The sequence below is a fragment of the Lactuca virosa genome, chromosome 3 (assembly GCF_052849685.1).
Source record: "Lactuca virosa cultivar CGN04683 chromosome 3, Lactuca_virosa_CGN04683_v6, whole genome shotgun sequence".
NCBI classification, from domain to species: domain Eukaryota; kingdom Viridiplantae; phylum Streptophyta; class Magnoliopsida; order Asterales; family Asteraceae; genus Lactuca; species Lactuca virosa.
The window spans coordinates 339,263,494-339,277,470 of record NC_136428.1 but is presented as its reverse complement, the minus strand read 5'-3'; the positions used below and the strand labels follow the sequence as shown (position 1 = coordinate 339,277,470).

General features: G+C 33.8%; 1 protein-coding gene and 2 long non-coding RNA genes across 4 annotated transcripts; 1 reads left to right on the top strand and 2 right to left on the bottom strand.

Annotated features, from left to right (window-relative positions):
* Positions 1 to 1,026: 1,026 nt before the first annotated feature.
* On the bottom strand, positions 1,027 to 2,315 carry LOC145167470 (uncharacterized). 2 transcript variants are annotated; one of them, XR_013741181.1, is made up of 3 exons: positions 2,179 to 2,315; positions 2,017 to 2,072; positions 1,027 to 1,480 (listed from the first exon to the last, which is right to left on the bottom strand). It is a non-coding gene; the product is annotated as an uncharacterized LOC145167470 (long non-coding RNA). The 2 variants fall into 2 exon arrangements; XR_013741180.1 differs by having other exon boundaries at positions 2,017 to 2,086; positions 2,179 to 2,306.
* LOC145167471 (uncharacterized) lies at positions 1,648 to 2,565 on the top strand. The gene is made up of 3 exons (XR_013741182.1): positions 1,648 to 1,872; positions 2,023 to 2,078; positions 2,202 to 2,565. It is a non-coding gene; the product is annotated as an uncharacterized LOC145167471 (long non-coding RNA).
* Positions 2,566 to 10,197: 7,632 nt separating this feature from the next.
* Positions 10,198 to 10,858, bottom strand: LOC145164809 (NDR1/HIN1-like protein 2). The gene is made up of 2 exons (XM_079083482.1): positions 10,772 to 10,858; positions 10,198 to 10,716 (listed from the first exon to the last, which is right to left on the bottom strand). Exons 1-2 carry the CDS (start codon positions 10,856 to 10,858, stop codon positions 10,198 to 10,200), a joined length of 606 nt encoding a protein of 201 aa, XP_078939608.1.
* Between the last annotated feature and the right edge of the window lie 3,119 nt (positions 10,859 to 13,977).

Genomic DNA, 13,977 nt, shown 5'->3' with positions numbered 1-13,977 from the left:
TATTTTGCCATTAATTTTTTAATTTATTTAAATAAGATGTGGTAGACATAAAATAAAAAATCAAGGGCAAAATAGTATTTTTTAGGTGAGACAGGGACCAAGCACGCAACAAAAACAAACAATTGGGACTTTTCGAGTTAAAAAAATAACTTAGGGACCAAATATGCAAATTACCCCAAACAATAGGGACCATTCGTGTAATTTACTCTAACTTATTTGATATTTTAATAACAGAAATGACTCTACAAGTATCAATATGTTAAAAACATAATCTATAATTAGAAAGATAAAATGTAAAATGGTTGAATTCTATATTTTGTTAATCACAACAACAACTGAACACATTAAAGCAGCATATTGAAATTCATTTTGGTTTTAAAAAGGAAAAATTATATTGAATTGTAGGCAAATTGAATGTACTTTGGTAGTTATTGCAAAACATAGCCATGTACTTTGAGTTTTGGGTAAAAATAAAAATAAATTACAAAAATCAGAAACAAATAAGTGTCAGGTAAAAAACAAACATTAGTAGCTATTCATATTTTTATTGCTGGAGGTATTTGACAACAGAAGTGATTACTTAATTGTAATCACCTGGATATGAAGGAAGGAGATCAGATTTGTTGAGGATTATAAGGAGGTACTGCTTTTATTTGACCAAGACATAGCACAAATGAAGTCCCACAAATATATAGTATAGTAGTTCATTTTGGTTATCAATCAATACAAGATTGATATTTAGGGAAATTGAATGTACATAGACAGTTGGGTTGACTTTGTCTTTTGGATAAAAAAATTGCAAAAAACAGAAACAAACAAGTGTCAATGTTAGTAGTAATATATTTTAGTAGCTAATCATTTTTCAATTGCAGGTGATATTTACCAAAAGATAAGAGTACTCAACTGTTATGACCCGGATATGAGAGAAGGAGATCTGATTTGATGAGGATTACAAGGAGGTACTACTCTTTATGCTATATACAACTGCATAATTTTATAATCAAAAATATTACTTTTCTGGACAAATCGATCTTTATCAGCTTAACCATCTTTTGGGCACCTTTTGGATCAAGATTAAAAAATCACTCATAGATTTTTACAAACCAAACATCCCATAAACCAGAAAATGTCAATCTTATTTTAAACAATCTACTGAAATACTAAAACATAAAAAATCCCTTCTCTTAAGTGTCTTTAACTGCATCATTCTCAACCCTGAATTTGCTGATTTTTTGGTTTCTCTTAATTGGTGGTGATAATGTTGTTGGTGTTGTTGAATCAACTATATCAGCTGTTTCTGTAGCTTCATCATCCAATGGTTGATCTTTGGAACTCAAAACATCAATAACTTCATCCCATTTCCAGTTTTCTAATGCTCTCTTTCTTTTCCTCTGTCTCTCCATAATCCATTGATTCAACATGAATTGAACACATTCCACTTGTTCGTGAACCTCATCATCGGTTTAAACATTCATTCTAGCTGATTTGTATATTAATATTAGAATCAACAGTTATACAACATATATAAAATGAAATGAAAGAAAAATTATTAAGTAATACATTGGTAACTGCTGGATTTTGGTATAAAAATTCTCTTTCTACCTCTTATTTTATCTTCTTTATTAGGATCAAACAAATCATTATCAGTGTTTGAAGTACAGTGCTTAATAAAGATAGAATCAACAGTTATACAACATATATAAAATGAAATGAAATAAAAATTATTAAATAATACATTGATGACTGCTGGATTTTGGTATAAAAATTCTCTTTCTACCCCTTATATTATCTTCTTTATTAGGATCAAACAAATCACTATCAGTGTTTGAAGTACAGTGCTTAATAAAGATAGAAGTACAATGCAATAATCAGGTAGATTTTTGAAGTATAATTCATGTGTTTGCAGCCATGGTGGAATCCCCATCTTTTATTAAAACCCATTTATAGATCTAAGCCTGAAAAAACAATTTTTTATAATAATTTCAAGTAATTGAGTTTAAGTTGTTATGAATGTACCCGTAGATATGATGAACTATGTAAGCTTTTAGTACCAGCCCTAGTAATGTTTTGATCTGCAGGTAAAAGACTTTTTAGGAAATAAAATCAATGTTTGATCGTCATTTTAATATAGATTTTGATTTTTTTCTGAAAAGATGATTGTAATGATTGTATATGTACCATATGATTATGCAATCTTGAAGGTTGTTGGCAACTGTTGGTGATGATCGGTATTGTCCAGAGAAGAAAGTTGTATCTGTTTGATCTGCTTGTAAAAGTCGTGGGCAGGAACTGTAAAAGTCGTGGGCAGGTTCTTGGTGTTGATGATTGATTTTTTCCACAGAAGAAAGGAAGAAAGCATAGATAACGCCAAGAGGAAACTTGAGCCTTTTTTGCTCTTTTTCACAGTGTACAATTTATAATGCATGATTTGCTTAGATCCAAGAAAAAAGGACTGAAAACTTATCCCTAAAAGGAACTGGTATATGGGCCACGTGACAACTTTTAATTTAGATTTCAAAACTTATGTTGACTCATTCTAGTCAAAAATATGATTTTTTTTTTAAATTTTAAATCCTCTATATTGGGTAAGATAAGATGTATGTTTGAATGTTTCAATATTCATTTTACATTTGTACTTAATGCATTGTATTTTGTAATTTGTTGATAAATGTTTGTACATTCAGCTTAAAGGTTTGGACGTCTTAAATCTATTTTTAGAAATAGTAAGGTTTGTATAATAAGATAGTATATATATATATATATATATATATAGATTTTAATTTGTCTTTATTTTAATAGAACTAATATAGATTATTTATAAAATTATTTTTATTTTTCTAAATCAATTATCTAAAATATATAAAATCACATTATTATTTATTTTTAGATCTATTTATTTATCTTTATCTTGGTGATTTAAAAATCTTTTAATATTTTTGACGTTTTATCTGAATATATTATTTGATGTTGTTTATTTAACGTTTTGTTTGTTTACATTATATAATGATTTTTTTTACGTTTTGTTCGAATAGACAAATTAAAATAATAACCCATATATTTTTTTATGTTTTATTTGAATATATTATTTGATGTTGTTTATTTAACGTTTTGTTTGTTTACATTATATAATGATTTTCTTACGTTTTGTTCGAATAGACAAATTAAAATAATAACCCATATATTTTTGACAATCTATTTGAATATATTATTTGATGTTGTTTTTTAACGTTTTGTTCGTTTACATTATATAATGATGTTTTTACGTTTTATTTGAATAAACAAATTAAAATAATAAACATGATAATTATAAATCGTCCAATATAATTATTTGATGTTGTTTTTATGTGTTTTTGTTTATATCATTCGTTTATATGACGGTGCTTTTTCACTTATTGCCTAAATAATTATATTTTTTTGTATAACTATTTATGAAAAAAAAACAATGTAAAACTATTCAATCTAATATATATATATATATATATATATATATATATATATATATATATATATATATCGTTAAAAGAAAAAGAAAAAAACGAACATTAAATAATATATTCAAATAAAACGTCAAAAATATTTAAAGATTGTTTAAACCATAAAAACAAAGATAAATAAATAATAATAATAATAATAATATGATTTTATATAATTTACATAATTGATTTAAAAAAAAATAAAAATAATTTTATAAATAACCTATATTAATTCTATTAAAATAAAAATAAAAAATAATATATATATATATATATATATATATATATATAATAATAATAATAATAATAATAATAATAATAATAAATATTTAAAAGAATAAGAAAAAAGAAAGAAAGGGTAATGTGGTCTTTTTATATGGAGTAAGACCTACAGTGCAATATACACAAACCATATGGATGTAACCTATCAAATTTTAAACTTAAGGACCAAAACTGTAAATTCGATCAAACCACAAGGACCATTTCTATAGTTACTCTATAGGTTAAATATGGTAGTTTAATGTTTAAGAAGGACATAAATGAAATTCTCCTTTCAAATTTAAATGATTTTTTTAAACGAAAAATATAATCTAACCTTAACTATTTTTATTTTTATTTATGTCTCAGACGAGATTTAAAAATCTCAACCACATGTGACACACCGCTAGGGTCGAAACTCATTAGTAAATTAAATAACTTATTAGATGGATTAACGTAGATTGAATTAAAGTAATAGAAGATAAATAAATTATAAAAGATTAAATAAATTAGTGATATATGGCTCTTTATTGTTGAATTTTATTTAGTTATTTTCACTGCTATTTTGGTTTTAATTTATAATAAAAAAAATCCTCATTTTTCATATTTTTTGCTTTATGACTACCGCAAAGAGGCATTGACAATTAGGCTGTGTCCCTGAAGATTCAACCCTGTTTGTCAGTTACTTTTCATTAGTGTATTCGAGTAGTAAAATTTTATTTGCCTAAATTGTGTGCGACAACGGTTTAACAAATTGGCACCGTTGCCAGAGAAACGGTGATGCTAATAGTTTGTATGCCAAGAACTTTTTGTATAGGTATACGTCTAGTTTTCGATCAAGAAATTGAGAAAACCACAAGGAGGCTGCAGAAGATAGTTGATCTTCAGAAGCAAGAAGCAGGTTCCTCAGTTTCATCCTCGTTACCATCTGAATTCACCACACCACAAGGAAATCCCTTGTGGAACCAACCATACCCGACTTTTCCATTCTTCCCGAAAGTTCCTCATTCGTTACCTTCCCCAGCCCAAAGGCATTGACCATTAGGCTATGTCCCTGAGGATTCGATTCTGCTTTCCCGTGCTATTCTTTAGTGCATTCGAGTAGTGAAATTTTATTTGTGTAAATCGTACGCAACAACTATTTAACAGATATACAATTATAATTCTATCGTGCAAAGTAAGCAATTAGAGAGATGAAAAACAAAAACAGAGCAATTGAAATATTTATTAATACAAGCTTTAACCACATTCAAAATTGAAAGACTTGAATGAAAGAAATTATGACAAATAGAGATAAACATGAGGGGGTTAACATCGTTGGAAGACATCGACGTTGGATACGATGAAGATGGAAGATGTCTATGCTGGGGTATGTGTCATTTTTTTTGTGGACCATGTCAATCAGTTTTGTGACCGTGTCTTGTGTCAAATGCACAATCTACACATATTAAACACCCTCGTCGGACCGGAATTAGACAAAAACGTTCAATCGACACTAAATCAAACAACCCTAAGTCGAACCAACCACAAGACAGTTTATAAAATTTACTTTGCAAATAAGTTAATATGATGACTAATTATAATACCGAAGGAGCTAACTGTTGACGAGAGCAAATTATAAAATATAATTGTTGTAGATAATATCAAGTTCCTTTAAAATAGGTTGTACCCTTGGTGAGTTTGTTACTTTCTTTCATGTATAAATGTAATGCACCTGTGATTGATATGATATAGAAAAAACGGGAGAGTCTTTCCCAGAAATCTCAACTCTTAATTTCTATATGGTATCAGAGCATACCAATCACAGCTAAAAGGAAAAATCGCAAACCCATTGATCAATGGGAATCGAAGAAGGATCAAGCGGAGTTTCACACCCCTCATCTGTCATCGTACAGAACGTTCAAGATGCTCCGTTTCCCACCGGAGTTATTCTGGATGATACGAACTACCCTTTGTGGTCCCAACTTATGGAGATGCGAATTGTTGCAAGAAACAAATCCGGATTTATCACCGGTAAATCCCAGAAACCCTCAACAGATGAGAAACTTATCGAAACCTGGCTGATCGACAACAACCGGGTCAAAAGTTGGCTTATCGACTCAATGAGTCCAACCCTAATGCGCCGCTTCGTACGTCTTCAAACAGCTGCAAAAATATGGGATGCAGTAGGAAAAACATTCTATGATGGAACAGATGAAACACAACTCTTCGAATTAAATCGGAAATCATTCACCACTAGACAGAATGGTCGATCGATACCCACCTACTACATCGAACTTGTAAGTATCTTTCAAGAGATTGATACTCGTTTAACAACACAGGAAGAAACCGTAGAGGACACTGTTGCTCTTAACAAAACTATGTCTCGATTCCGTGTCCACATCTTCTTGGCTGGTCTAGATGCTGAATTTAACCAAGCTAGGAGTGAAATCCTGAGAAAGGATCCACCCCTAAGTTTGGAATCAAGCTATGCTTACATCCGTAAGGACCAAAACCAGAGACAGACTATGGAAGAACCAAAACCCGAGTCAGATAGCATGGTACATATGGTCTCTCGAAATGTTCATCAGAAAGGGAAGAACTCAAATGGTAAGAAAAACACATTCACCTGTGCCCATTGTGGGGAAGAAGGACATTCAAAGCTGAGGTGTTATGAAATCATTGGCTACCCTGAATGGTGGGACTTCTAAAAAAGGCCTAGGAAGAAACTTGGTCAAGCCACAGTAGCAACCTCTGGACAAACTCAAGAAGCGTCCAAAGAAGCATTCATTCCCTTGGCAGCCCATACCACCACTGCCAGCTCTGGTATGTTACATCAAAACCAAACTAAAAATAATATTTGGTTAATTGACACAGGTGCAACCGACCATATGACAAACAACCCGAAAAATTTAACAAGATCATATTCTCAAAAACAAAGTGTCATCCAAACCGCGAATGGAGAACTAGAAAAAGTGACAGGTGCAGGGTCTGTAAGGGTATCAAACTCCATGGACCTTGATTATGTCCTTGTAGTTCCATCCTTATCGACTAACTTAATATCAGTTAGTCAAATTACGGAAGCACTTAATTGTTATGTAATTTTCTGGCCAAATGATTGTGTGTTTCAGGATATGGCAACACATCAGATTCTTGGTTATGGTACTAGAAGGGGGCAATTGTACTATCTTGAAGACAATCCTCAAAGCAAGGCGTTTCATACCGAAATAAGGGAAGCAAATAAATCGGTAGCAATGTTATGGCACCGACGTTTAGGACACTTGTCGTTTACCTATCTCAAGAAACTCAAACCAAATTTGTTTTTAAATTCTGTTGAGAATGAATTCAAGTGTGGCATTTGTGAATTGGCAAAAAATACAAGAGTTTCTTATGTCCCTAGCAATAATAAAGCTACTATACCGTTTATGAAAATTCATTCAGACGTATGGGGACCTGCCCCAATCCCTACGTCTAGTGGTGCACGATATTTTGTAACTTTTATTGACGAATGTACTAGAATGATTTGGGTATCTCTATTAAAAAACAAAGGAGAAGTATTGTTTGCATTTAAAGAGTTATGCCAAATTATCAAAACCGAATATAGGAAGGAAATCCAAATATTACAGTCGGACAACGGGGGAGAATATATCAGTCATGATATGACTAAGTTTTGTCAAGAAAACTTGATCCGCCATCAAACTTCTTGTGCTAGAACGCCCCAACAAAATGGGCTAGCAGAAAGAAGAAATCGAAAGATACTAGAAATTGTCCGGGCCTCCTTATTTGATATGAATGTCCCGAGAAAGTTTTGGGGAGAAGCAGTGCGATCGGCTGCATACCTTATGAACAGGACCCCATCCCGTGTTCTTGAATACAATACTCCAATCCAAAGGTTACATGAATTGCTGGAAAACCCATTCAACATTGGAATTGAACCAAGGATTTTTGGTTGTACTACCTATGTTTATATGGACATAGGAAAACTCGAACCAAGGGCTGTTCGATGTTTGTTTATAGGGTATGCAGATAACAAAAAAGGCTACATGTGTTATGATTCAGTCGCAAATAAGGTGCATGTGACCCGCGACGTGTCGTTTCATGAAACGGTAAAATTCTTTGATAGTAGGTGTTCACTTCGGGGGGAGAGAACCGAAGAAGCAAACACACATGACATGTCACTATAGCTTGGTGATGACACAGAGTTTTTTAACCTTGAAGAAACTACAAATATATATATATATATATATATATATATATATATATATATATATATATATATATATATATATATATATATATATATATGACCACCATGAAACTCCAGTTGAAGATAGTACAATCCCCCCCGCGACACAACCTGACCATGAAACTCCGGTTGAAGATAGTATAATCCTCGCCACACAACCTGAACCGAACAGTAACACTGAGGATACCGAAGAATCAAATGTAACTAATAGTCAAGAAAATATGTCTGGTGATGTTTTGCAGGAAACAACAGGTGAATCTAATTCAAGATATCCGATAAGAAGCACGCGTGGAATCCCAAAGAAACAATACCAACCAGATTTGAATGCAAAGGCGACGTACCCAATCGGAAATTACGTGTCGCATCATCGGCTGGCAAACTCACATGTAGCAGTAGTGAACAACTTATCCTCCATTTCCATACCACACGATGTACAAGAAGCTTTGAAGGAAGAGAAATGGAAGAAAGCCATGAATGAAGAGATGGAGGCGTTGCAGAAAAATCAAACGTGGGAACTTGTAACCTTACCTCATGGGAAGAAATTGGTGGGGTGTAGATGGATATATATAGTAAAACTCAACTCGAATGGAAACATTGATCGGTACAAGGCAAGACTTGTGGCTAAGGGATACACACATAAATATGGAATTGATTATGGAGACACATTTGCACCAGTGGCGAAAATTAATACCATTCGTATACTAATCTCCATGGCAGCAAACGAAGACTGGCCCCTAAAGCAATTTGATGTAAAAAATGCATTCTTAAATGGATTCTTAGAGGAAGAAGTGTACATGGAACCACCACCTGTCATCAATTGTAGAGGGAAAGTATGCAAACTGAACAAGGCATTGTACGGGCTGAAACAATCTCCTCGGGCCTGGTTTGGGCGATTCTCTACATTCATGAAGAAAATCGGGTATAAACAAAGCGATGTAGACCACACGCTGTTTGTAAAAAACGCTGATGGGAGAGTAACTGCCCTCATCGTGTATGTTGATGATATGGTGGTGACAGGAAATGATTCTGAAGAAATGAAGAAACTTCAAGCACTACTTGCCACAGAGTTTGAATTAAAAGATCTAGGATATCTAAATTACTTCTTAGGTATTGAAGTTGCAAGATCACAAGCCGGAATTACTATGTGTCAACGAAAATATATACTAGATTTGTTAACTGAAACAGGAATGCTTGATTGCAAACCTGTAGATACTCCAATCGAAGTGAATCATAGACTGGCTATAGTTCCAAATCAAGTACCCACAAATAAGGAAAGGTATCAAAAGTTGGTCGGAAAACTCATATACTTGTCACACACAAGACCAGGCATTGCCTATGCAGTGAGTGTAGTTAGCCGGTTCATGCATGCCCCAAGTGAAGAACATATGAAGGTTGTGTACCGAATATTGAAGTACCTCAAAGCAACTCCTGGTAAAGGATTGTTTTTAAAAAAAATCAAGATCACACAGTCATGGGATATACAGACGTAGACTGGGCAGGTGACCGAATGGATGGAAAATCCACCTCAGGTTATTTCACTTATGTTGGAGGTAATCTGGTAACTTGGAGGAGTAAAAAGCAAAAGGTAGTATCAAGATCCAGCGCTGAGGCAGAGTATCGAGGAATGATGCATGGAGTATGTGAATTATTATGGATAAAGCGGATTTTATCTGATCTAGGGATATCTCTATTATCTCCCATGCGGCTTCACTATGATAATGAGTCGGCTGTGAAGATAGCAAACAATCCTGTTCAGCATGATAGAACAAAACATGTAGAGATTGATAGGTATTTCATAAAAGATCATCTCGAAAGAAAGAATATTGAACTCCCACATATAAGTTCTGAAGATCAACTTGCAGACATGTTAACGAACGTTGTGTGTGGGAGAGTGTTTGAGTGCTCTCTTAACAAGCTGGGAATGATAGATATACATTCTCCATCTTGAGGGGGAGTGTTGACGAGAGCAAATTATAAAATATAATTGTTGTAAATAATATCAAGTTCCTTTAGAATAATAGGCTGTACCCTTGGTGAGTTTGTTACTTTCTTTCATGTATAAATGTAATGCACCTGTGATTGATATGATATAGAAAAAACGGGAGAGTCTTTCCCAAAAATCTCAACTCTTAATTTCTATACTAACAGCTTAATACAAATATTTTTTTGTTAAACTACTACACTGAACACTATTAAACGAAAAAACTAGATCATTTGTTGAAACCATTAATATCGAGTAGTCTATTGATGATCATTAAATATTCCAAAATGAGGTGAATTGACGGAAAAGAAAACGCCGTCGGCCATACAGTTCTTCCAACCACCGATCATTTTTCCACCATGAATTTTTAAAGAAACATCCACCTGTAAGCCATGGCAATAAACCTTGAAGGACTTCCGTTTAGCCCCCCAAGCACTAGGCCGATACGTAGCCATCATCCTAAAATCAAAATTTATCACCACATGACCACTCTTACTCTCCCCATCAACGTTAAACCCATGGAAAGAAGAAAATCTGGTCCTAATTGCAGTCTTATTCTTGGGTCCCTGCACGAAACCTGGCACACTACTCCTATCTAAAAGTATATGCCAATACCAGACAGCAGCTTGGATTCCATCGTAGTGAAGAGTAACTTTCAAATTTGGGTTGCGAAGGATGAAATGGACGTCCAAATCACCCGCAGTTTGTGCCTCATGGAAGTTGGATATGGTTATCGTTTCGAGATGGAATTTGGGAAGACTGATGGAGATGAGCCAAAACTGCCATATTAGGAGGATTAAGATGTCGATGCAGAAGATAGAACGGAAGAGAAACTGAGAAAGCCGAAGGAACAGTGCTCGATGGCGCGTTGTTTGTGTTAGAATTGATGAAGATGATAGAAAGAAAATAAGCTTTCTTCATTGATTGATTGAAAAAACCTTCTGTACAATACAAGAACAAATAAAATATATACATTACAAGAAACACAAATTGTAACTAACTTAACCACGGTTTGATGACGTGTAACACCCCCCCTCAAGCTGGTGGTGGATATTGAGAAAATGCCAGCTTGGAAATTGCATCATTATGTTGTGTAGAAGGAAGAGATTTAGTAAAAATGTCTGCTAATTGGTTAGCACTGGAAACATGAGAAAGTGTAATCAATCCTCCTTGTAACTTTTCACGAACAAAGTGACAATCTAGCTCAATGTGTTTCGTTCGTTCGTGAAAAACTGGGTTTTTAGCTATGTAGATTGCAGCTTGGTTATCACACTTGAGTGGTATTGGAATGATATTTGGGACATTCAGCTCTTGTAAGAGACGACTTAACCAAGCTAATTCTGAACATACCCTCCGCATAGATCGATATTCAGCTTCGGCAGATGAAAGGGATACAGTGGTTTGTTTCTTTGATTTCCAAGATACAGGAACATTGCCAAATAAGATGAAGAAACCACTAACTGAACGTCTAGTGATTGGGCAAGCAGCCCAATCTGAATCACAGAAAGCTTCAATATTAAAAGTAGGATCATTGTTGAGTAATATACCCTTGGAAATTATCCCTTTCAAGTACTTTAAAACATGAATTGCAGCATCATAGTGTACTTTACTAGGAGTTTGATTGAATTGGCTCAGATGCTGAACAGCAAATGACAAATCAGGTCTAGTATGGAGCAAAAAATTGAGTTTTCCAACAAGTTGTCTATAGAGGGTTGGATCTTCAAGAGGATCATCCATGTTGGGTACTAATTTTAAACTAGTAGGAAGAGGAGTATTCACAGAATCTGCATTTTCCATGTGATAATCACGAAGTAAATCAAGAATAAACTTGTGTTGATGAAGAACCATGCCATTAGAAACTTCATTAAACTCCAATCCTAAGAAAAAATGAATGAATCCAAGATCCTTTATACGAAATTGATCATCAAGAAATTCTTTCAAAAAATGAATTTCTTGTTCATTATCTCCTGTGACAAGAATGTCATCAACATATACTGCAATGATGACTATGGAATTGTCCACTTTCTTGAGAAATAAAGAATGATCATTCAAAGAATGAGAAAATCCTCTAGATTTTAAAGCAATGGACAACTTTTCATACCATTGATGAGAGGCCTGTTTAAGACCATAAAGGGACTTCCTTAATTTGCATACATGTGATGAAGAAGGAACATGCAAACCAGGTGGTGCTCTCATATAGACCTCTTCATGAAGATCGCCATGAAGAAAAGCGTTATTAACGTCAAATTGATGAACTTTCCATCTGTTTTTAACAGCAAGAGTAACAACAATTCTCACAATGTTAAATTTCACAACTGGAGAAAACGTTTCATGGTAGTCGACACCATATTTTTGAGTGAAGCCCTTAGCAACAAGGCGTGCTTTGTGTCTTTCAATGCTACCATCAGCACGATGTTTAGTTTTGTACACCCATCGACATGATATAGGTCTTTTTCCTTTTGGTAATTTAACGATATCCCAAGTATGATTAGCTTCTAGTGCTTCGAATTCTTTATTCGTGGCCTCCTCCCAAACAGGAACACCTTTGGCTTGATTATAAAAGGCTGGTTCAGGAATAGAAGTGCTAACATTAAAAGCCAAAGAAGAAGGATTTGAAATGTTTATAGGTGATGTATTGCAATCAATGCATAGATTTGTGAGTGTATGACAACAATCTGAATCAGAGTTGTCAAGAACAACATTACAAACATAGTCTCGAAGATGTGCAGGAGGCACACTTTGTCTAGTAGATCTGCGTAAAGAAACTGGAGGAGGATCAGGAATATGTTGATGGGCAAGAGAGGCATGAGGTAACTCAGTTGAAGATGAAGAAGGATATGGATAATCATCACAAGTATGTGGAATGTTGGGAAGAAATGAGGGTTGTGAAGTAAAGTGATGAGTATCTTTACTGAGAAGTGGAAAAATATCTTCGAAAAAACGAACATCTCTTGACACGAAAATGGTTTTAGTTTCCAAATTTAGAAGTTTATAAGCCTTTTGTCCTTCAGGGTAACCAATAAGAATACATGATTGTGCTCTAGGCATGAATTTATCTCGACCATTTGATGAAGAAGAAGCATGGCAAAGACATCCAAAAGTCTTTAAATGAGATAATGAAGGCTTTTGTTTGAAAAGAAATTCATAAGGAGATTGTTTATCAATATTAAATGCGTATAGATTAGAATAGTTTGTGGGTTGATTCTGTGGAGCATTTGGAGGAGAGGAAACAGGGTGTACGGTGGCAGAGTTTCGGTTGCGGGAGGCAAAGGGAGGTGGATCCGCCATTGAAATTGTGGACAGGATTGATGATTGGTAAGTGGTTATGGGATGAAATCAATTACAATGTAATCTGTTTGGAATCCGAATCATCAATTACGAGTTTCACTAAAGAGCAAACAAATTGAAAATTGGTAATTTCTTTTTAACGATGTTTGGTTTGTTTTAGAAATAATCAACGTCAACATTTAATTTTTATATTTCTATTTGACTCCTAAAATCCAGGCTCGATTACATAATTTTCTTTTAGTTTTTCATTTTCTTTGGACGCTTACTACAACATCTTCTCACCAAAATCAAACACAATTTTCTTGTTCGTTTGAGCTTTTTAAACAAATGAATATTCTTCATCTTCCTTTGAGTGTCTACACTATTAACATTATGGTCAAGTGGTTATGTCTTCCTGCTTGATCGAAACACTGGAAAGCTGATGTCACGGGGACACATGTTTGTATTGGATATTCAATTCAAACGGATCATAATTGCATATTAGTTTTGTTAATCCATTATACATTGAAGAAATTTCTAGTGTGATCAACTTTTCTTCAAACTCTTCATTATACATTGCATAGAATTGATTATGGGAAAGTATGGAAATATACTATCATCATCCAAACCATCATTTGATTTCCTAATGGGATATAAGTTACAAAATTGTTTATTCTATGGTGATGCATTTCGTCACAACTTGGGAGACATTACTCCTTGATTTGGATAGTTGATACTAAGCTTCTTTGATACATCAGTTATTTTGATGAACT

Coding starts and splice junctions, on each gene's coding strand:
- LOC145164809 (XM_079083482.1), bottom strand. CDS start 10,858: ATGAAGAAAGCTTATTTTCTTTCTATCATCTTCATCAATTCTAACACA. Junction 10,717..10,771: donor CTGTTCCTTCGGCTTTCTCA/GTTTCTCTTCCG, acceptor CTAATATGGCAG/TTTTGGCTCATCTCCATCAG.